General features: G+C 37.3%; 1 protein-coding gene across 1 annotated transcript in view; it reads right to left on the bottom strand.

The window, feature by feature from the left end:
- Positions 1 to 24492, bottom strand: part of PRKG2 (protein kinase cGMP-dependent 2) — a 100817-nt gene that overhangs the window by 56905 nt on the left and 19420 nt on the right. Inside the window, exons 2-5 of the mRNA XM_003414127.4 lie at positions 10069 to 10235; positions 5450 to 5563; positions 3877 to 3982; positions 137 to 200 (exon numbers count right to left, since the gene is read on the bottom strand). Coding sequence (XP_003414175.1) covers positions 137 to 200; positions 3877 to 3982; positions 5450 to 5563; positions 10069 to 10235 — 451 coding nt within the window. The remainder of the gene's footprint in view (positions 1 to 136; positions 201 to 3876; positions 3983 to 5449; positions 5564 to 10068; positions 10236 to 24492) is intronic.

Below are 24492 nucleotides of genomic sequence, written 5' to 3'. Positions count from 1 at the left end.
ATAAAAAGGAAAAAATTGTTTTGGTCTCTGTAGGCTGGTGATATAACATCTTTTCTGTATTTTTTCACAGTACTAATAACCTGGCTAGATCACAGTATCTTTAAAAGAAATCTATTTTTTCTTTAAAATTTCTTACCACTTCCAAGCAGTCAATGATCTTGGTTAATTTATCCTCAGGTAAATTCTTCAGCAAGGATACACTTCAAAATGAAATAGAAACCTTTATTTAATGATCTCCCTGAATTAAACTATGAATACACATATATGTACTTTTTATCTTCACGTACATCGAAAAAATACAATGTACACATACCACTTTAATTTTTCCAAAGCAACCTCCAAATATAGTACATGTAAATAATTAAACTTCAAATAAGTGAGAAATTATTATCACATATATATATATAAAATATATATAAAACCAAACCAAACCTGTTGCTGTCGAGTCAATTCCAACTCATGGCGACCCCATGCATTAAAAAAAAGCATTACAGAGTATAAATGATCTCCATAGGGTTTTCAATGGCATAATCTTTAATCTAGCAGATCGCTGGGACTTTCCGCCAGCATCCAACTGGGTAGGTTATAATCACCAACCTTTTAATAGTCAAATGCAAGCTCTTTGTGCCATCCACACATGCATGTGTGTATGTGTGGTGTGTGTATGTGTGTGTGAGTGTGTGTGAATGTGTGTGAGTGTGTAGGTGAGGAAGCTCTGCTTCTAGTGGAGGATCAGTTTTTCATCTAAATCCTTGTAATTAAGTAAAGACTGAACCCAAGGTGACATGGGAACTGGCATTGAAATAACCTTTGATGATTAGTCATACTTTACTGACTCTTAAATTAATGATGCCCAGAGGCACGTAATAGGACCAGTTTTACAGATAATAATAATATACAAAGAATGAAATAAAATACTGAAACCTATTATTAGAAAAAAATCAGAAACTCTGCTCCAACCACTCAGTATGATTAAACTGTTACTTGTTCTCTTAGAGGAATTTCCCTTCTTTTTGCTCATTTTTAGTCAGGGTTATTAATATGATTTCTATAAGATTAATACTTCTTTCTTACCATCTAAAATTTGATACCCCTAAAGGAAAAAAAAAAGTTGGTACTTCAAAAACACATGACTGGATCTGATTTTCTAAGAGAAAGAGGGTTCTAGACTGACTCTTACGCATGTGCGCCAAGAGGCACGTGGCCAGGAGACATGTATAAGAATGTCTGCAACAAAATCGTTTGTTATTGCAAAACGCCTGAACGCAGTCCCCGTGGAAGAATGGATAAATACGCTCGGGTCCAGTCCTGTAGTGGAAATTTACAGAGAAGAAATGAGGGAACTAACCAATGTAAATGAATCTTAGAAAAAAACTATGAGTAAAAAAACTAAGTCACAAAAATAATACCATTTTTATAAAGTTCAAACATAGCCTAAGTTAAACTTTAGGCAAAATTATAAAGAACAGCAAGAGAATGATTACTAAACTTCATCATATAGACTAACCCTAAGGAGAGAGGGAGGAGGAGGTTGAGAAATGGGACGAGGAGAGTACATGGGAAGCTCACAATATTGTTAGCTTTCTAATTTTTTGGTTGAGCAAGTAGCTTTACGGGTGTTCATTTTACCATTATGTTTTATAACTTACATATGCATGAAATATCTTCAAATATATGTAGATCACGTACTTCATAATAAAAAAATGTAAATGGAAAAGAAAGAGCTTACTATGTATCAAAAAACAAAGGGAAATGTTTTTCCCTAATATTATCTACCTAGTGCTACAGCTGCTAACCCAAGGGTCGGCAGTTCAAATCCACCAGGCGCTCCTTGGAAACTCTATGGGACAGTTCTACTCTGTTCTGTAGGGTCACTATGAGTTGGAATTGACTCCACGGCACTGGGTTTGGTTTGGTTTTTGGACTGTTGAAATGATAAAAGGATAAACAGAAGTTGCCACTGATCATCATATGCCAATCATAAATGTTCCACTTCTTGTCAAAATCTGAGATCTATAATGTTAATAAAAGCTCTCTCCTGAAAACTTCTCGTTTTTTGGAACTGGTAGGGAAAGAGATATGAGGAAAAACATTTTGTCTGTCCCCCGTATGAAGGCAGCAGTCAGGCTTATTGTGATCACCTCCGAATCCGCAATGTTTATTGTCTGGCAATACGTATTTGTTGAATGCATGAACGAACAAATGAATAAACGAATGAGGTAAAAAAAAAAAAAAAAAAGGAAGGAAGAAAGAAGAGAGGCTGAGGGAGGAAGGGAGAGAAAAAAGAAAGGAAGGAAGAGGTACCCGTAAATTACCTGAGCTTCTCCCACTAAGACAATATATTAAAGTCCAAATGAATGATCTGTTGTTTTGCCTATTGTTTCAGGTTTTATTTCTGAGACACTCAAATGCAAATCCATTGGGCAGTGGTTTATTTATTTATCTTTTTTGGCCCTTGTAGAAGTGTGTCTCATTAACTTTAAATGCTAACCTGTGTCGCTCAGTTGTTGGACTTTGAGAGTACCTATATTCAGGTAGACCCCACAATATTATGCTAAGGTGTTGGCCAACATATTGGTAAGACACCCAGTTGTTACTATTGTAGCTCTCTTCCAGGACTCATTACTTCTGGGATGATAAATCAGCAAGACTCTACATGAGAAACTGCAACAATGCATTCATTCAATATTTATTGAGCTTTCACCATATACTAGGCACTGTATAGTCTTACAAAGAAGGTTTACTTAACATATAAAATCCATGGCTTCCCATGCTAGTCTTGCAAGATAGAATCACTATGCTTCAAAAGAACTTAATTTTTAAAAATTTTATGCTGCATCACTATTATTACCACTAATCATTACATTACAGTATGTGTTGCAGCTTCAGAGACTATCAGATATTCCACAAAGACAGAAATAGCTTAAATGAAGAACATATACTCTCCAACAATATATATGTACTTTTTTACACATGGAACTGGCTTTTGCAGTTAGACATTTCAGTTATTTCCCTAAAATTAATATACCCAAGTTGTTGAGGTACAGAACAATCCACAAAATTAGTATGTTCCAAGAATCTATGTCATCATGACAAGTATAGTTAACATTTTTGACAAATTAATTTGCTAGAAATAACAATGACTTGGAAGATGATGAGGCTATTCAAATGAGAAAAAGAACCTCTCAGTTAAAGCAAGTAAAGAAAATAAAATTAATTAATTTTAATGTGATTCTAAGCAAAGCATTATTAGAAGTTATCTTTAGCTACCCTCTTCCAAATTATAGGATGTCTTTTAAAGCCAACTGAACAATGCAGGTGAATATTTTAGGATTTTTTGCACAGTTTCTGAACTATATGGCTCCATCAATACAAGGCAAAAAGTAGCAGGAGACATAAAAAGGGTTAAAGGGAATTAAATAAAATTTTTGATATATGTGGCATTTATTGCAAAGGAATATTTCTGTTTAATCATGTGGAAAATGATTAAATGAGAGAAGCTAGAGTAAAATAATTATTCTGATAAAATGTTCATAAAGTTTTTGGGAGCCAGTCAACGCATTCTATGGGTTGCAAAACTGAAGTCCTGTGTGCATTTCCAAACTCAGTCAAACTGCCTTTGAGTCATTTCCGACTCATGGCAAATCCATATGCGCAGAGTAGAACTACTCTGTGGGGTTTTCAAGGCTGTGACCTTCCAGAAGCAGATTGACAGGCCTGTCTTCTGAGGTGCCTCTGAGTGGATCTGAACTGCCAACATTTTGGTTAGTAGTTGAGCACTATCTTTTGTGCCACCCAAGATCTCCTTTCAAACTCAACACATCCACAAGATGGCTACACCATCTTCTGTTCTTTCTCCCAACGTGTTATTCTTACCTTCTGAGGAAGTTTCTGTACTGTTCATCTCTGGCTTGAGCTGTCCTTCTCATTATATTCTGGAATACCTCTCGATCTAGTGCCCAAGTTTTAACATTGGTAATAGCTTTAGAAAGATCAAGGAAACAATAAAACATTGTTTAGTCTCAATTTTTTAAAAAAATCCAAAACACAATAGTATATTAACAAATACATTTGTTACATATTCTCATAAAATGATATTTCTTGGAAAATGCATTATTTAAACGTGCAAATGAAAGAAAACAGCAATATAAGAGGTGAGTAATTTTATAAAATATTTTTGGCTTTGAGATGCATCATGATTTGGAAGTGGGTAGCAAAAGGTTTCCTTTCTAATTATATTTTGCTTAGGATGATATTAAAATTAGTTTGCAATTCCTAATTATGCACTACATCATCAGGATATATTCCAGATTCATGCCGTGGTACAAGGAAAAGCCACCCACCCTGTAGCCAATTACAGGAGTGAAAGATTCACAAGCAGATAATCAGAAATTAAACCTCTGTGTGTGTGTGTGTGTGTGTTTCTTTGTGTCTTTTCCCGTTGCTTTAGACACTGTTGCTAAAGATAGCTAATATATTTTAAAGAACTCTGTAGTTGCTTTTAGGTAAAATGTACGCAAACTATTTTTTAAAGTATCATGGAAGAATTTTTTGAGGGACTTTTTTTCTTAAGGCAAGCATAAAATCTGAAAAGGAAGAGGAGAAGTAGCAACTTGAAAAAGATCTAGATGAAATTATAGTTGTAAACAAACAAACAAAAAGAGAAGTAATGAGAGTCGACAAAATAGTTCAAAAACCAAAGCTTTGGTTTACCAATTTACAGACACTGAGAATCATCATGACATTCTTGTTAAAAATACTGGTCCCCTGGCCCCTTCCCTGCAATTCTGGCTCCGATTTGTAAAGGAGCTCCAGAATCTGCATTTTTATCAAGTACTTCAGCAATGCTGCTGCTCATAATTGTAACCCAGTCCCAAACACTGAGAAACATCACATTTAATAATTCATAAGAAAGCCCATCTCCATAAAAAAAAAACAAAAAAAAAAACATAAATAAGGTCAATAAAAACAGAAAGCCTACAGAGGAGCAATTAAACTAATCCCAAAAGTTACTCAGGAAAACTCCATTAATCTAATTCAATCCCTTCCACATTTATACACATTTTCATTAGTTTAACTAACTATTCTGGTTTATAACATAGTCAGAAGCTTGTGAAGAACAGAAAACAAATATTCCGGGACAGCCAAAGGCAGAGGTCTACATAGTAGAAAATAAAGTGGCAATTAAAGCAAATATTGGAATCATTCAGTTTACAGCCATGTTCTTATTTAATATACAGGTATCTGATGAAAAGGTCCTTCGAAACTTGGGTTGTTTAGAGAAACGCTTCAATACAAACTGTCCTTTTATAGGCATATCCTTTCTATGGTAAGAGCATATCAGAAAATAGGAGACAAAAAGACTTGAAATAAGGATGCAGTAGTGGCTTAACCAGACTAACTTTAAATTCGCGAAATAATTCAAAGATACCGTATTTCATCTCGTTACCTTTCACAGAGGCGGTCCTTGTACAGTTGTATAAGATGGCTAGTTCCCCAAACGTGGTCCACATAGGGATGGAGGACAGCAACTTCTCCCCTTGAAACACCTCTATTTGGCCCTCTATCAAGTAGAATTTAAAAAAAAAAAAAAAGGAAAACAAAAACACAAATAATCGAAATTTGCCTGGTTCTCATAAATAAAATAATAATAAAACAATCAGAAAGCACACAAGTAAGATATCTCTTGCTTCTCATTACAATAGAGTGGTTGAAAGTGCAGACTGAAACCAGCTCTACTATTTACCCACTCCTCGTTGGGTTACCTTGAGGAAGTGACCCTCTGTGCTTGGGATTTCTCATCGAAAAAAGGGGATAATAACAATATTTACTTCATAGAACTGCTTTGAGAATTACATGACTTAACACACAAAGAACCTAGAACAATGTCCAGTACGTTGTTGTCGTTGTGGGCGCTAGAGTCAATTCTGACTTATAGAGAAACTTTAGGACAGAAGAGAACTTCCCCATAGGATTTCCTAGGCTAAAACCTGGTGGTGGAGTGCTTAAGTGTTATGACTGCCAACCAAAAGGTCGGGAGTTCAAATTCACCAGGCTCTCCTTGCAAACCCCACAGGGCAGTCCTACTCTGTCCTATAGGGCTGCTATGAGTCGGAATCAACTCAACAGCAACAGGCTTGGTTTTTCTTCTAATCTTTATGGGAGCAGATTGCCAAATCTCTTCTACCACAGAGCAGCTGGTGGGTTTGAACCACCAATCTCTTGGTTAGCAGCAGTACATGCTACGTTTTTTTTTTTTTTTTTTTAAGTGTTAGCTATAGTGGTGGTTTGGTGCCCTGGTGGCACAGTGGTTAAGAGCTACTGCTGCTAACCAAAAGGTCAACAGTTCGAACCCACCAGCCGCTCCTTGGAAACCCTATGAGGCAATTCTACTCTGTTCTATTGGGTCATTATGAATCGCAATCAACTCCATGGCAACAGGTATACAGTGGTGGTTCAGTGGTAGAATCCTTATCTTCCATACAGAAGACCTGAGTTCAATTCCAGCCAGAGCACCACATGTGCTGCCACCACTCATGTCATGGATTGAATTGTGTCTCCCAAAAATATCTGTCAACTTGGCTAGGTCATGATTCCTAGTATCGTACGATTTTCCACCATTTGGTTATCTGATGTGATTTCCCTATGTGTTGTAAGTCCTATCACTATGATGTAATGAGATGGATTAGTGGCAGTTATATTGATGAGATCTATAAGATTAGATAGTGTCTTAAGCCAATTTCTTTTGAGATATAAAAAAGCCAGCAGAGAGACAGGGGGACTTCATACCACCAAGAATATAGTGCCAGGAGCAGAGCGTGTCCTTTGGACCTGAGCTTCCTGCGCTGAGATGCTCCCAGACCAAGGGAAGACTGATGACAAGGACCTTCCTCCAGAGCTGACAGAGACAGAAAGCCTTCCCCTGGAGCCGGCGCCCTGAATTCAGACTTCTAGCCTGCTAGACAGTGAGAGAATAAACTTCTCTTTGTTGAAGCCACCCACTTGTAGTATATGTTATAGCAGCACTGGGTGACCAAAACAACTCATTGTGTGCTGCTATGATGCTGAACAGGTTTAAGCAGAGCTTCCAGACTAAGACAGACTAGGAAGAAAGGCCTGGCAATCTACTTCTGAAAATCAGCTAATGAAAACCCTATGCATCACTAAGGTCTGATTTCATAGAATTGCCATGAGTCTGGGGTCACCTTGATGGCAGCTAACGCCGACAACATTGTTAATATTGTTGTCACCTTTACAAAACTCTTTTCCTGGAGCAGTGTATGTTCAGTGTTTTGTTCAAATTCATTCTAATCCATGAAAAATGTTGTGCATGGAACTATTTCTCTTGTACTAGGAGCACAATAATCATTGTGTATTTTGACAACACAGCACAGCTGTTCGCCCCGGCAGAACAGCTTGTCATAACCCATAAGTGCACTGGCTTTGAAGTCACACTGCTTGGTTCTGAGTCCTGGCCCTGTTAGTCACTGGCTGTGTGACCTGGGGCAAGCTATTATATTGAATTAACTGAAATAAATTAATAAATGGAAATCACTAGAAGAGCACTTGGCATTAATCGAGGCAAAGATGGGGAAAAGATAGAACATCAAACATCACAATTCCTTTGTCTAGAAATTCTCTTCCTCCTACTTTAGGATGAATGTAAACAAAACCTTATCTAACCAAAATCACAGGCAAAAAAGTCCTAATTCTTAAAAGTGGTGGGATAATTTATCTTTCCCTTGAAGAATTAAAGTCTTTTCTTCTCTAAATACACCACTAAGTAGCTCTGCCATATCTCTGTCCATTCATCCATTCAAAAAATTTGATCTGAGTACCCACATTCTGCCAGGAACTGTTCCACGTACCAGAGATACAGAGCAAACAAGACAAAAAAGCTACTTGTTCTGGTACAACTCATATTCTAGCAAGAAATAAACTCTGCTTTGGCTCCCAGTCCTAAAGATTGGATATGCAATTCAATAATTTCTCATTATAACTAAATTCTATTCCATCAAAACCACTTAGTGGTACTGTCGAGTTGATATCATGGGTTTTGATGCATTTCAAGTTTTTTTTTTACCTAATTGGTTATGGCTCATGAGGCTTGAATAATACCAATGAATTTTATGAAACATCTAAGAGTTTAAGCTAAATATGCTTCTACAATTTGCTCTTCATGCTGTATTTTATAAAAAGGGAGATTTTTAATGGTCAAATTAATTTGCTCAATCAGATAATGAAACCAAGTAATTCAGTCCTAGGATAACATCACAATTAATTTAAATAAGAAACTGCCCAATTCTCATCTCCGTATGTGCCATACAGCCCTGATTCCAGTGTATTGACCTCTGTTAAAACTCCACTCTCCTTGAGCCTTTCATCAGAGTTACTGACAAGGAGCAAAATGGGCTGACATGAGTTTCTCATCCTTTCCTAGCAGGTTCCTTAAATATCTATTAACCTGATGACCTATCTTCTCTTGCCAGAATGCTCTAGGGTTGCTAAAGTAGAAGCAAAATGGCCAAGAGATAAGTTGCTACACGGGGAAATTGCTTTGGATGATCCATCTCTAAAACCTTGAAGGCTGGCAAAATTAAGAATATAACTCATTTCTTGTGTACAATAACTACTGAGAATGACTGTAAATTTAAATATGTCTGTGAAGATGTTATATGGCAAACGATACACCAATAATTACAAAATGGTCATGTTTAAAGAATCAAAGTATATGATGCTATAAACAGAATGCTATAGATAGAATAATGCATGTTTGTTTGTTGGTAACTTTGGCCCCACACCTAAGACCCAAAGGAGACAGAATAATGAGTGCATTGCTTAGATGATCAGGAACTGTACTGCAAAATGAAAGGCCACGGCACATCTCAGGTTACTACTCCATCTGGGTAAGCCAGTTTATCCTTCTCCCTGAAGCTCCAAAAGCTGGGTGATTCAGAATTTGACAGGGCATTTCAATATCTTCAGACCCTGTTCAGATAATTTCTTCCATCCATATATTAAAAACAAAAAAAAAAAAAAACAAACACTGAGTAGCCATTATAAAATCTAAGCATTCGATACGAATCCGAGAAATAAGTTTTTTGTTGATCTAACCATTATAACCTTCCCAGCATCTAAGCATGTACCAGTGGTCATAAATGGAGGAAACCATTAAAAAGATCATTTAAAAAAAAAAAAATCAGGGAGTTCTAATCATAAGGTATTTCACTTGGTTCTTCTATTGATTAAATGTACCTAAATCATCTTTTTAAATCATTAGTACGCAACCAAAATATTTTACAAAAACACAAAAATAATTGTTTCCTTCCTGGAATAACTACCCAAAAATGTCAACATAAACAACAGTATTTTGAATGGAAAAACCTTTTCAATGTTTTTGAACGGCAGCATTGTAATTACAAGTGGGGACTCTGAGTCAGATTGTCTAAATTTGCATTCTACCTCCACTGTTTATAACCTGTATGGCCTTGGGTGAGCCACCTAACCGTTCTGTGATACAGTCCACATTAATAACATGGAGATAATAACATTATTATAACAGCCCTGCCTCTCAGGGTTGGTAAGAAGACGAAATGAGATCTGTCTATTAAGTGCACAACAAGATAGGATGCCTGATATACAGGAGAAAAGAAGAAGAAAAAAAAAAAGTCACTGTAAAGTCAATTCTGACTTGTAGAGCCCCAATGTGTGTCAGAGTAGAACTGTACTCCATAAGGTTTTCAATGGCTGATTTCTTTTTCTGGAAACAGATCCCCAGGCCTTTCTTCTAAAGTACCTCTAGATGGATTCAAACTGCCAACCTTTTGGTTAGCAGCTCAGTGCTTAACCATCTGCACTACCGAGGGACATATATAAAGCATTTAGTAACTATTAAGTATTAGCATCGTCATGATTTGAACAACAATGTTGCTATTTCATGAACTCGATCTGCTAAATTTTTGACAAACAGAGCAATCAGTGATGCGTTTTTATAAATATTTGGGAAAAATTCTATGACCATAGGCAAATGTTTGCGATATAACAATATGAAAAATCTGTGAAACCCACCTGCCAGCACAAAGATATGGTTTCCTGGTTCTCCTTGCTTAATAATGTAACTCCCTTGCTGGTAGTTCCTTCCATACATGCACTCCACCATGTCTTTGATCTGCTGAGGATCCAGTCTCTTCAGAAACTGATTCTTATTAAGGGCATCTGTAATGAGCTTCTTCTCACTGGTGAAATGGAAAAAAAAAAAAAAAAGATGTTAGTTACAATTAATGAAAGCTTTGTTTTGCTATTTAGATTAACTCCATTCTGATTCTTGATATTACTATCTAGATACTTGCTGCTTTTCCTGCAAGGGCAAACATTTTTTTCTATAGCCAACAAACACTTCACCCTTATAAATATCATATCTTACATGTAAAACCTTTGACAATATTTTAAAATATTTTTCTGGTAATCATTATATCAGTTTTACTATCACTCCTGATTTTCATCATTACAAATGTAGCCTCCCTCAAGATTTCTACATGTACTAGTAGAGGACTCTGATCTTTAGACAGAAAGCAAATCCACTTGACAGGAAGAAGTCCTATTAAAGGGACGACAAGGCAGTATTCTTTCATTGATGTAGGCATGCACACACAGCGTCTATGGTACTCGGTATTTTATATCTTACTTTTATAAAATCCTCCCCACTCTCCAGTGAGATAACTACTGTTGCTATTTTATGGATGAGTAAACTGAGACTAAGGGGTAAGGGCAGCTTATCTATCATAGAATATTGATCTAAGTCCATGAATCCAAAGTCTGTGCTGCTTCCATCCCACCCCATTGCCTCTTCTATCTTGGAGCTTACTAGGTCTCACCAGACAAAGCTGGGCTTTGCCTAAGTTTTTATTCTAGGTATGTCTAGGCTAGATAAGACCTACATTTCCAGTCTCACATCCTATTTATTCACTAGATTCAAGACCCACCTTATCGATAATCCTAAAATACCCTGCCTTCTTTTAGAAAAGAAGTAGCTCAAAATAGTTACCCACCAGTCTCCAGCACACACACACAAAAAAAGTCAAATGTTATAATTACCATACTTTATATGTAGATATCATAGAATTATAAACTGGAAGAAAAGATACCTGTTGGCCAAGTCAGAATCTTTGTACAACACATTTGCTCTTACTGCATAAGATCAGCATGACTTTTTACAATAGGTTTTTTTTCTGTGTTTTGCATTCAAGCTCTCTCCCATCACTAACTTCACTGTTGGGAAACTGGTAATCGTTTGCTCTGCAAAAAGTTTTCAAGCCCAAGGTAACACTTCATGGAAACAGATACATCCTTCATGACCCCATCCATCCAATCACTAGGATACATGAAGAAAAGAGGCTGAACTCTTCTTTACAGTGACTCCATCATCTTGAGTACCTTGAGAACTTCCTACCTCCTTCATCTAATCTTTGATCAAATCTTGTAATTCCCTGTTAAAAATATTGTTGTCATCCATTTTATTTTCTGTGATCAAGGATGTCACCCCTACCCAAGAACAAATACCCTTAAGTCTGGACAACCATAACAACTTCTTTACTGGCATTTCAGCTTTCCCGTACGGTCCACCCTGAACCATATTATCAGATTAATCTTGCTAAAAAACTGGTTTGATCCTGATATCATTCTTCCTCCATCCACTACAATAAGCCGTTTATTCAGTTAATATATACCCAGAACATATCTTTGCTGGGTGCTCTTCTAGTACAAGTGGCAGAACCATGAGCAATACCAAAAAAGCCCCAGCCCTCATGGATCATTCATGTTAGTATAACATTCTAGCTAGTACTTCCTCAATGCCCACATATCCCAATTGCCCAAAGTATGTTTCAAGAAACTCTGTTTCTTTATGCTGAGTTTAAACAATTTCCAAAATTCACAGTACAGAATTTAAAAGTCCAAAGAAGTCTTTCAGTACACAAATCTATTTAAACCAATGTTTTACAAACCTCAATGTCTGTCTATCTCTGTTTTCTTGACTTTATTAACATTCCATGGAAGTGTTGTGAAATACCCTTTTGCCCATAAAAGAGCATTAGCCCACAACCTGGTGTTCACCATTTCCCACCTATGGCTCTACTCTAACCGTCTAGTCCTTACTCCCTAAAATAAATCCTTTGTTACAGATAGGCTGGAGTATGCTCACTGTTATCCTAAGCATGCCAGCTTTAACTTCAAGGCTTTGCACATATTTTATCCCCTAATTTAACTTAGTTTCTCCTTCCACCTATCTATCATATACATCCACCAAGAAACCCCTTACCATCTAGTCAAACTTACCTGGATGCTATAGCTCACACAATCCTTTATTCTACTCTGAACTCTTAGAGTACTTACATTCATGTCCACTCAATTCATTAAAGTTTATTGTGCACTTATTTAGGATATGAAAATTAATTAAACATGGTCCATGGCCTCAAAGAGTTCACAGGTTCTTTTAACTCAGTTTTGTGTATAAACATATAATATTCTATTAGAAAGAAGTTCCCTCTATGAATTTTTCTCTAAACTAGATTATAAACTCTTGGAGGAGTTTGTCTTATTTTAAATTTTCTTTTTAAGCGGCAGCACACTGCAGTGATTAAGACTATGAATTTGTAATTCCTCCTACAACTCTGATAACCCAGTAAAAAAACCCAGTGCAAGTCTGATAGGCAAGCTATTATCAGCACAATTCTCCCACTCCCCCAAAACAACTACAAAAGCTGACCGTCGTGGATTGAATTGTGTCTCTCAAAAATATCTGTCAGCTTGGCTAGGTCAAGAGTCCCAGTATTGTATGATTGTCCACCATTTTGTTATCTGATGTGATTTCCCTATGTGTTGTAAATCCTATTACTACGATGTAATGAGATGGATTAGTGGCAGTTCTGTTGATGAGATCTGCAAGATTAGATAGTGTCTTAAGCCAATCGCTTTTGAGCTATAAAGAGAGAAGTGAGGAGAGAGACATGGGGACCCCATATCACCAAGAAAGCAGAAACAGGAGCAGAATGCATCCTTAGGACCCAGGGTCCCTGCTCCTGAGAAGCTTCTCAACAAGAATGATGACAAGGGCCTTCCTCCAGAGCCAACAGAGAGAGAAAGCTTTCCCCTGGAGCTGATACTCTGAATTTGAACTTGTAGCCTACTAGACTGTGAGAGAATAAACTTCTCCTTGTTAAAGCCACACAATCCTATAAAAGTATTTCTGTTACAGCAGCACTAGATGACTAAGACACTGATTAAAATATGCACTTAGAAATTTGTCAGAAAGCATTTAGAGATCTATCAGTACAGCAAGCACTTGAGGGGCCACCATCACCAAAAGACTGTTGCTTCTTCTTTCAAGGCATTTGTTGATTTATAGGCAGTGGTATAACCGTTTAGCAATTTCAAAGAGCTGGGGGAAAAAGAAAGTTGGTATTGAACATTCAGTATGAGGGAGAGGCCCAGATATAAACCCAGAATTTCATACAGGACATTTGAAGTGCTACAATTTCAGAGTAAGGGCTAACCAACAACAGGCTAGTTCTCAAAAAGGTCAAAAACAAACTAGCTAACAGATATATTACTTTTTGAATTAAAATGATTTGCCCCTAGCTTAACAGTCTGCAATAAGCAAAGATAAGTCCTTTTCACAGGAAGTTCACATAACCTATCAACCAACCAACCAACCCCATTGCCATCGAGTCAATTCTGACTCATAGCGACACTATAGGCCAGAATAGAACTGCCCCATAAGGTTTCCAAGGAGCACCTGGTGGATTTGAACTGCCAACCTCACCTACAGACTCAAATTATCTCCACTTTTTTTTTTTTTTCATAAAGATATATGGCATGCCATAAGAAATTGCCATGTCATACCAGGAGAATAGACCAAATGACTGAAGACCAAGAGAGGAAAAAAAGACAATAAGAACAGACCCATAGTAGATCAAGACATTGTGGTTATATCAAACACAAGCTTTAAAATAACTGTTCTTAATATGTTTAAGAAAACCAGGAACAAAATGATGAATATCAGCAGAGAAAAATTAATCCTTTTGAAAATTCTGATGGACGTTCTACAATTTTAAAAAATGTAATATCTGAAGTTTGGAACTCAGCAGATGGGTTTTAAATCAGATAAGGCATGGCTGAGAAAAGAATTAGGAACTAAAGATAAGCAGGTAGAAAATATGTACATAGAAGGTTGGTTAGGCTCTATGGATGGCAAATAGAAGGAGAAAAGACAAAGGAGACATATGAAGCATGGTAGAGAAGTTGAACATATGTGTAATCTGGGCTGCTAAAAAAAAAAGAAAGAATAAGGCTAAGACAATATATAATGATAATATTAAATAATTTTCTTAAACCAATAAAAAGACACTAAGCCACAGACTTAAGAATCACTACAAACTCTGAGCAACATAAATAAAAAGAAAACCACACACATGCCCACCACAGCCAAATTTCTGATCACCAAGTACAAAGAGAAAAATCCAAAAAGTAGCTACAGAAAAGAGACACATTACCTTCAAACAAGCCACAATAGAACTGATTTCTCAACAGAAGTAGAAAGCCAGAACAGTGGAGTATCTACAGAGTGCTCGATATTGCCTACCTCAAAATCTTTACCTGTGAAAATAGGCTTCAAAAATGAAAGAAAAATGAAGACATTTTCAGAACTTTTTTTTTTTTCATTAGCAACTGACACACAGTAGCCAAAATCTCTAGACAGAAAATTATCCCAGATGGAAACTGGTAGGTGTTAGAGGGAAGAAAGAGCAACAGGAAAAGTAAGTATGTGGGTGACTAAAGGAAGCTTGCATTTAGAAAATATTAATAACAACATCTTGTGGGGTTTAAAATACATGATAAGTAAAATGCATGGAAACAATAACCAAAAAACGCAGAGAGTGGCAATAAATGGAGTTAAAATAATTTAAGTTCTAGGAGGTGATAAAAGTCCTAATCAGTATTAGAACTTTAATAAGTTAAGGGTGTATATTGTAACTCTAGGGTAAAGCTAAAAAATTAGTCAAAAAATCTTTAGCTAGAAAGGTAACAGAAGGAAAAATGGAAGAATAATATATACTTAATTAATCCAAAAGATGGCAAGAAAGTAGAGAAAAATAAATAGAAGTGGAACAAATAGGAAATAAATAATAGGATATTAGATTTAAACCTATATATTTTTAATTTAAATTAAAAATAAATGTACTCAATACCCCAGTTTAAAGATGAGCTTTCTAGACTGGATAAAAAAGAAACACAAAATACACATTGTTTGTAAGTGATGTGTCTTAAAGATAATGGTATAGAAAGATTGGAAGTAAAACAATGGAAAGACATATACTAAGCAAACCCCAATTAAAAAGAAACCTAGTACCTTTATATTAACAGAGGAAAACAGACTATAATGAAAAACACATTTGTAGAAATAATGAAGGATATTTTTTATTTCATGTTACAAACATCAAGAAGCAGATAGCATTGAATAATATATGACAGCATCCAAATAATACCAAACCAAAAACCAAACCCAGCGCCGTTGAGTCGATTCCGACTCATAGAGACCCTATAGGACAGAGTAGAACCACCCTGTAGAGTTTCCAAGGAGCACCTGATGGATTTGAACTGCTGACCCTTGGGTTAGCAGCTATAGCACTTAACCACTACACCACCAGGGTTTCCATCCAAATAATATAAAGCAAAAATTGACAAAAAAGAAGAAATAGAAAAATCCACAATCATTTTGAGAGATCATACATATTGCTGTTAGTAACTGATAAAAACAGGCAGATAAAAATTAGTTAAAAAATACAGATCTAAGCAACTGATCATCAAACTACTTAATTTCTTGATGCAGTTGTTATATTTTTAGACTGCACTCAATAACTGAAGAATACGTATTTTATTCAAGTGCACATGGAATCTTCACACAAATTGACCATATAGTGTGCCATAAAGCAGATCTCAACAAACATTACAGAATTGAAGTAATACACTATATTCTTTGGCTACAGTGGATATAAGCTAACAAAAAAAAATCAGAAAATCCTTGAATGTTTGTGAATTGAGCAATACATTTCTAAACAGCCCCTTGGTCAAAGAATAAATCATAGGGAAATCAGATAATATTTTGAAATAAATATTAATAAAATGTGGCACATTAAAACTTGAGGGATGCAGTTAAAACAATACTTAAAGGAAAATTTAGTGTCTTAAAAGGTAGATTAGAAATGAAGAAAGATAAAAATGAATAACCTATGCATTCATCTAAAAAATCTAGATAAAATAACACCAAATTAAACTCAATGAAGTAAAAGGAAGAAAATAACAAAATGGAAATAGAAAATTATAAAATAGAGAAAACAAAGTATAGTGAAGAGAATCAGCAAACTCCAAAATACTTTCTTTGAAAATACCACTAAAATTGATAAATTCATGGTGAGCAAGAGACAGACTGGGAGAGAGAGTATAATTACTAACACAGGAAATAAGAGACATCACTGTAGATCTTAGAGATGGGAAAAACAAATGATGCTATGAACTACTGTCATGGGTTGAATTATGTCCCCCCAAAATATCTGCCAACTTGGTTAGGCCATGATTTCCAGTATTGTGACTGTCCACCATTTTGTCATCTGATGAGATTTTCCTACGTGTTATAAATCCTATCACTATGAAGTTAATGAGATGGATTATTGGCAGTAATGTTGATGAGATCTATAAGACTAGATTGTCTTTCGACTATCTCTTTTGAAACATAAAAGAGAAAAGCCAGCAGAGACAGGGGGACCTCATAACCACCAATAAAGAAGCACCGGGAGCATAGCATGTCATTGGACCTGTGGTCCCTGTGCTAAGAAGCTGCTCCACCAAGGGAAGATTGATGACACAGACCTTCCTCCAGAGCCAACAGAGAGAGAAAGCCTTCCCCTGGAGCTGACGCCCTGAATTTGTACTTCTAGCCTAGTAGACTATGAGAAAATAAACGTCTCTTTGTTAAAGCCATCCACTTGTGGTATTTCTGTTACAGCAGCACTAGATAACTAAGACAACTACTAATATGAAACTGTATATGTAATGAAACAATAAAAAAAAATTTTTTTAATACAATTTACCAAATCTGACACTAGAAGAAAAACAAAACCTAATTAGCAAATAAAGAAATTAAATCAATGATAAAAACTATACTACAAAAAAAAAAAAAATACTAGACTCAGGTGACTTTATCAGTAAGTTTTTCCAGACATTTAAGGAAAAAATAATATCAATCTTATGTAATCTCTTCTAGATAATAGGAAAAAAAGGAATTATTTCCCAACTCAATTTATAAAGTCAGAATAACTTGATAACAAAAATTCATATTATAAGAAAGAAAAAAATTACAGGCCAATATACCTAGGTGGTGCAAACAGTTAATGTGTTCAGCTGCTCACCAAAAAACTGGTGGCTCTAATCCTCCCAGAAGCACCTTGAAAGAAAAGCCTGGCAATCTACTTCCAAAACAGGCATTGAAAATCTCATGGAGCACAGTTCTACTCTGACATACATAGGGTCACCATGAGTCGTAGTCGATTTGATGGCAACTGCTTAATGTCTCTAACAAACTATGCATAAAAGTCAAAAACAAACAAATGAAAATAATGTTCCAGATTAAGTTGAAAATTAATTAATGTAATTAGCCACATGAAAAAGCTAAAGGAGAAAAATCATAGCAAAATCTCATAAGATGCAAAAAAAAAAAAAACTGCCAGATAAAATTAAACATCTATAAATGATTTTTAAAGTGAAAAAAAAAAGCTCTTAACAAATTAGGCACAGAGGGAAAAGTCCTTAGTCTCATAAAAATATAAAACAAAACAAACAAACAAAAAACCTTACAGCAATTCGTAATGATATCACATGGTGAAAACTGAACACTTTCCTCCAGAGATCAGGAATTGGGCATTTCATTTTGCCACTCAACCAGAAAAGTGTAAGAAAATTTAATAAGGTAAAAAAGAAGAGAAACCAAAAGAAGAAAAGAGAAGAAAAAGTATGGAAGATTTAAAGACAAGAAAAGAAGAAACACAACTTCCATTCTTTCCGAAAGACATGGTTGTGCATGTGGAAAAATTCAAAAGTATATATATATTTAAGCTATCCTCACTGGATATAAGGCCAACATACAAATTCAATTGTATTTCTATACTTCAGCCTCAAATAATTAGAAAATGAAATTTTTAAAATGATATTATTTTCGATAGAATTAAAATCTATACTATACAAGGGTCTATCTAAAAAGATGTGTAAGACCACTGCACAAAAAAGTTTAAAATATTACTGACAGAAATAAAAGAGAACCTAAATAAATGGAGGAATACAGCGTGGTCATATTTTGGATTGAAACAATGGGCTCAAGCATAAACAATGATAGTGAGGATGGCGCAGAACTGGGCAGTGTTTAGTTCTGTTGTACATAGGGTCGTTATGAGTTGGAACCAACTTACCGGCACCTAACAACAACAATGTTCACTTTGTGAAAATTCATCACGTGGTACACTTAGGATTTGTGTACTTAAATAAAAAATTCATTTAAAAAATGTTTATGGTTTTAGAGTCAGAAAATCCCACAATCAAATCCCGCTTTGCCACTTCCTAGGTATATGACCTTAGGCAAGTTGCTTAAACTTTCTGATCTCAGATTTCTCATCTGTGAACAGGGCACAGTAATCATACATAGTTTATAGAAATACAATGTACATTGACCTGAATAATGTACCAGTAAATGCTTAATAAATGTCAGCAGTAGCAGTTGGCAAAGACAGCAGGTATAGTGTGGTCATTTTGGGGAAGAGTATAATTGTAAGGGTTGGTGAAACAGTTAAAACACTAGCTTCATAAAGTTTTCACCCCCCAGAGGCACCATAGAAGAAAGGCCTGTCAACGTCCTTCTGAAAAATCAGACATTAAAAAGCCTATGAGCACAGTTCTACCCTGACACACCTGGGGTCGCCATGAGTCAGAGTTGACTCAACATCAACTGGTTTGGCTCAGGGGTTTTTTCGGTGATGGGAAAGGTTCCAGTAGCCATTGAGAAAACAGAAAGGTGCTGCCAAGACTCCCTGCTCAGTTCAAAGTTCCTCCAACTGGGCTGCACTTACCAGGCAGAGGCAGTGTCTATGAGCCTCGTGGCTTTAGGTTTTATACCCCCAGCTTATGCAGTCAACATTCCTTGAAGCAATAAACTTCAGTCCTCTAAACTGCTTCGGGAAGTTTTATTGGACAAAGTCCACTGACATTTCTCAACATGCTGGACCCTCAGTCTTCCTTCTCTGCTCCATATGTTAGAGGCCCATGTTCTCGCTGTGTGTTTTTCCCAGACCAAAGCATGTGTCTTGTAATCTTCTTCACATATGGCTAAGCGCAAAGCAGGGGCCTATGGCCTCTGCCTTCTATGTATTGATCAAGAATTTCTTGTGAGCCTAAGAATCTCAGCAACTTGTGTGGCACTCCATAGCTTATTCAGAAAGAAAAGAAAGCATAGTGCAAAGCATATTTATTACAAAAACACAATATGGAGCTAGGATGTCAGGGTTTGATCCCAAACTCTGCCACTTACCAACTGTGGAAACTTGGGCAAGGCACTTACCTCTCTCTGCCTAAGGTTCCCCAGCTGTAAAATGACAATAAAAACAGTCTACAGGTGTCATGGATTGAATTGTGTCCCCCCAAAATATGTGTCAGCTTGATTCCCAGGACTGTGTGGTTGTCCTCCATTTCGTGATTGTAATTTTATGTTAAAGAGGATTAGGGTGGGATTGTAACACCCTTACCCAGGTCACATCCCTGATCCAACGTAAAGGGACTTTCCCTGGAGTGTGGCCTGCACCACCTTTTATCTTACAAGAGAAAAAAGGAAAGGGAAGCAAGCAGAGAGTTGGGGACCTCATACCACCAAGAAAGCAGTGCCAAGAGCAGAGCACGTCCTTTGGACCTGGGATCCCTGAGCAGAGAAGCTCCTAGTCCAGGGAAGATTGATGAGAAAGAGAACAGAGAGAGAAAGCCTTCCCCTGGAGCTGACACCCTGAACTTGGACTTTTAGCCTACTTTACTGCGAGGAAATAAACTTCTCTTTGTTAAAGCCATCCACTTACGGTATGTCTGATACAGCAGCCCTAGATAACTAAGACAACAGGTCATATGGATTTTACAAGAATTAAATTAGCTAATACAGTGAAACCTGTGAAAGCCAGAACTTTATAGGACTGCCATGTTTTTCCGGGTCTCCCAAGTTTTCTGCCTTTGACAGGGTGTAGTCTTACCACTTTCCTATTGTTTATTTTGGTGGAAAATATTTGTGTTTTCCTTCTCCTACACATTTTCCCCTTATACAGGTTCTGGTTTTCACAGCTTTTACTGTAATATAAAGCACTAAGAACAGTGCCTGGCACATAAATGTACTGCAGAAGGATTAGCTTTTAAGATTATAAAAGTAGCAAATGACCAGCGACTTACAAACCTTCAAGTTAGGAGAGCACTAAACGCTCTGTACTTAAAATCTGTTTTTATTTAACAGAACGTTGCAACAAAAAAAATGTAATCCCACAAAACCACAGAAAATTACGGAGGCTACTTTAGTCTACAGATGACCAATGTAGTCCAAAGTAGAGCAAATTAAGCTATCACTGTTTTTTTGCCTCACCAGTAGTAACCTGGGCCCTCTGGATTCTGTGTTATCTTCTTGGCACTATGAAGCTTATGGACTATGCTCTAAAGGGATCCAGCCCTGGATACTAAGCTATATCAACAAAACAAAACAAAAACAGCATTTTTAAAAAAATATTTTCATGTATCTACATGCCAACATTCTTTCTGGGTTTAATACCCTACAAAAATCCCTCCTACAGGTTTAATCTTCTATAGAAATAGGACGTAGTAATCCTTCAGGGAGAGGAGCCCTGGTGGCTCAGTGGTTAAGCACTCAGCTGCTAACTGAAATGTTGGCAATTCGAACCCACCAGCCGCTCCACAGGAGAAAGATGTGGCAATATGCTTGCCTAAAGATTACAGCCTTGGAAACCCTATGGGGTACTTCTATTCTGTTCAGTAGGGTCTCTATAAGTTGGAATCCACTCAATGGCAATGGGTACAGGTTTCCTTCAGGGAACTGTATGGTATTTTAGAAGCATACATATTCAGGTTATAGGGAAAGAGCTGTTCTAAGATTGCTCAGCATTCTTCAATGGCTCCCCAAAGTCCAAACTCCACTGCTGACCAACCACGCAAGGTCCTCCACAATCTGTACCGGGCTAAAACATCAAATGCAACAGCTGGCACTCAGTCTCAGGAGTACGCCGCAGACCATAAACCTTTAAAACATATCCGTTTTCTAAGTGCCTACGTGTATTCTAATGAAGGTCCACCATCTCCCATCTAACAAGCTAAAAAAGTACAACAATAAAAGATTAATTCCATTATAGCCAATAAGGGTCGGCCACCCTTGATGTCCTGTCTACCTGTCTTCAGGGATTGTCTCTGGCTTGAAGGGGAAAAGTAGGAAAAAAGTCACGAAGTCAGGTGGAAAGCAAGCAATGGGGTTAGGAACAACAGAAGAATATTACTAATGGAAGCATTAAATGTACCCAGTTAGGGGTCCTTCCCTGATTTATTGTTGGTATATGGTCATACCACTAGCAGAAGCCAGAGAACAGCCCGAACCCTTCACAAAGTTGGTAAAGCTCCGGACAATGCAGGCCCCCAGCCTGTCCAGGCTCCTCATACTTTGGGTGTTTCCAGCCCACTGAAGTACTTGCTACTCCCCGAATATGTCAGGCTACATTATCTCCTGCAATCTAAGTTGTTGTTAGCTGCTGTTGAATCAGGCCCTGACTCATGGTGACTCTCTCCAATGGAAAGAAAGGCTGCCCAGACCTGTGCCATCCCTACGAGCCTTTGGACCTCGAAACGTTGTGATTCACAGGGTTTTCACTGCCTGATTTTCAGAAGTAGCTCACCAGGCCTTTCTTCCTAGTCTGTCATAGCCCGGAAGCTCTGCTGAAACCTGTCCATCACCATAGCAACATGCAAGCCTCCACTGACAGATGGGTGGTGGCTGCCCATGAGGTGCACTGGCCAGCAATCGAACCTGGGTCTCTCACAGGGAAGGTGAGAATTCTACCACTGAACCACCACTGTTCTCATGCCTGTAATCTATTCCTCCTTTAAAGCCCAGCTCAAGATCTCCTCTATGGAGGTTTCCTCGATCCCACCATTAGTGTGCTCGCTCCTTCCTTTAAACTCATCTCTCTTAGATTATTAATCACACAGGATTGCAATGAATTTTAATTCACCCAAAGAGCGTGAACTTCAAGGGCATGTTTTCTTCAACCATTTATTCTTTACACCTAGCATTTTTCCTGGCACAAAGTAGGAGCTCAATAAAGTTGAGAATGTTAAAGAATGTTCAAATTCTTCCTCATAGCTTAAAAATTATGGGTGAAGGACAATAGAAGATGTTACTTGCCTAATAAACAAAAAAACCCAAACCTGTTGCTGCGAACTCGATTCCGACCCACAAGGCACAGAAAATGAGCAGAATAATCATCTTTTTTATCTCCTTCCCCGCCCCCCAAAACAATGTTTCTGAATGCTAAATTACCAATAGGAAAAAAAAATACCAATTAATTTGAAGAAATTAGCATGAGGAAGATGAGGTTATTTCATGGGTAATCAGGAAATGAGCATGACTTTATTCCGTCAACTCTCTTACTCTATTGCCCATATAATTAGGTAGGGTTGTAATTTAATCATGCCTACTGCTACTTCATGTTCACAACAAACATTTTTCACCCTCTCTCTCTTTTAAATTTGGGCAGATGATCCTTTTCCCATGAGCATATCAAAGAACAAAGTTTAATAATGAAATGTTAAAAACGACCAAAACTTACAATGAAGTTACCCTGACACACTGAATTATATGCATAATCATCATTGTGCTGCATGGTTATTAGGTAAAAATGGTAAATAGTTCCCTTAGATGTCTGTGATTAGCATTGCTCTTAAGTCATCAAACTGAGTATTTCTGGAGTTCGCCGCAGGGAAACCTGTCCCTACAACATGCTCGTTCTCAATCTTGACTGCACATTAGAACCATCAGGGGAACTTTTATAAATCCTGATGCCCAGGGGTCACCTCAAACCAATTAAATAAGACTCTCTGGGGGTTGAAGCCAGGCATTAGTATTTTTTAATACTCCCCGTGTGATTACAATGTGCAGTTAAGGTTACGCATTACAGCTATAAACAAGAAAACGGTGAGGGAGAGTTTGAAGTCACCCTTGCCTGTATATCCCCGCAGCACTGGGAACACGCCTCTATTGAAGGCTCATCAAGCAATCAATCAATTAAGTAACTGACTGATTAATTAACAATATCTAACATATTCTCTGTTGAAATATAACAAATAAATGCAGAAGTGAGAAAATCATTACTCTCTCCCTCCTCCCTGCATCCTGTTGGGAACTTCAAACATGGCCAGGTACTTAGGGGCGTGCTATCAAGTCAGTCCCAGGAATCTAGAGTCCCCTGTCAAGGCTTTACATTCCCAAAATGCCCAACATGCTTAGTTAGGGAAACCCACACCAGAGAAGCAAGAAAGCCTGGTAAGGTAGGTAGAATTCTAAGATGGCCTCGTGATCTCCACCCCCTTGCCCTTGAGTGAGGATAGAAGTTGTGACTTGGGTCTAGCCTGTAGAATATGGGATAGTCACTTTCTTGATTAGGTTATGTTCAATAACAATGGGGGTACAATAGTTACTGTATAACAATTTGTCTCTTAACCCATTGTCATCGAGTTGATTCCAACTCATGGCAACCCCATGTGTTACACAGAAGAACTGTACTTCATAAAATTTTCAATGGCTATAATCTTTATGGAATCAAATCATTAGGTCTTTCTTCCATGATGTTGCTGGGTGGGTTTTAACTGCCTACCTTTAGGTTAGTATTTGAATACAAACCATTTGTGCCACCATTTGTCTATTGGCAGACTGTGAAGAGATTCTTCTGCTGTCACATTATAAGAGGGCCTGTGAAGGCCTGTGAGAGGGCCACACGGCAAAGAACTGTGGGTGGCCTCTAGGAGCTGAGTGTAGCCCCCAGTGACAGTTAGCAAGAAAATGGGGACCTCAGCCCTACTACCACAAGGACCTGAGTTCTGCCAAAAATCACATGAACTTGGAAGAAGACCTTGAGTTCCAGAAAGGAATGTACCCTGGATGACCCCTTGCCTGCAGCCTTGGGAGACAGAGCAGAGGACCCAGCTCAGCCATGCCTGGACTTCTGACCCACAGAAATTGAGATAACAGATTTGTGTTATTTTAAGCTTCTAAATCTGTGGTAATTTGTTATGAAAGTCTAATATACCTGGGTTCCCTGACTTTTTGTTTCCAAGAACTTTCCAGTACTATTTTGCTCTGCTCACTTT

Source organism: Loxodonta africana, chromosome 5, assembly GCF_030014295.1.
Source record: "Loxodonta africana isolate mLoxAfr1 chromosome 5, mLoxAfr1.hap2, whole genome shotgun sequence".
Classification (NCBI taxonomy): Eukaryota; Metazoa; Chordata; class Mammalia; order Proboscidea; family Elephantidae; genus Loxodonta; species Loxodonta africana.
The sequence above is the reverse complement of the archived record's forward strand: the minus strand, read 5'-3'. Positions and strand labels throughout refer to the sequence as shown.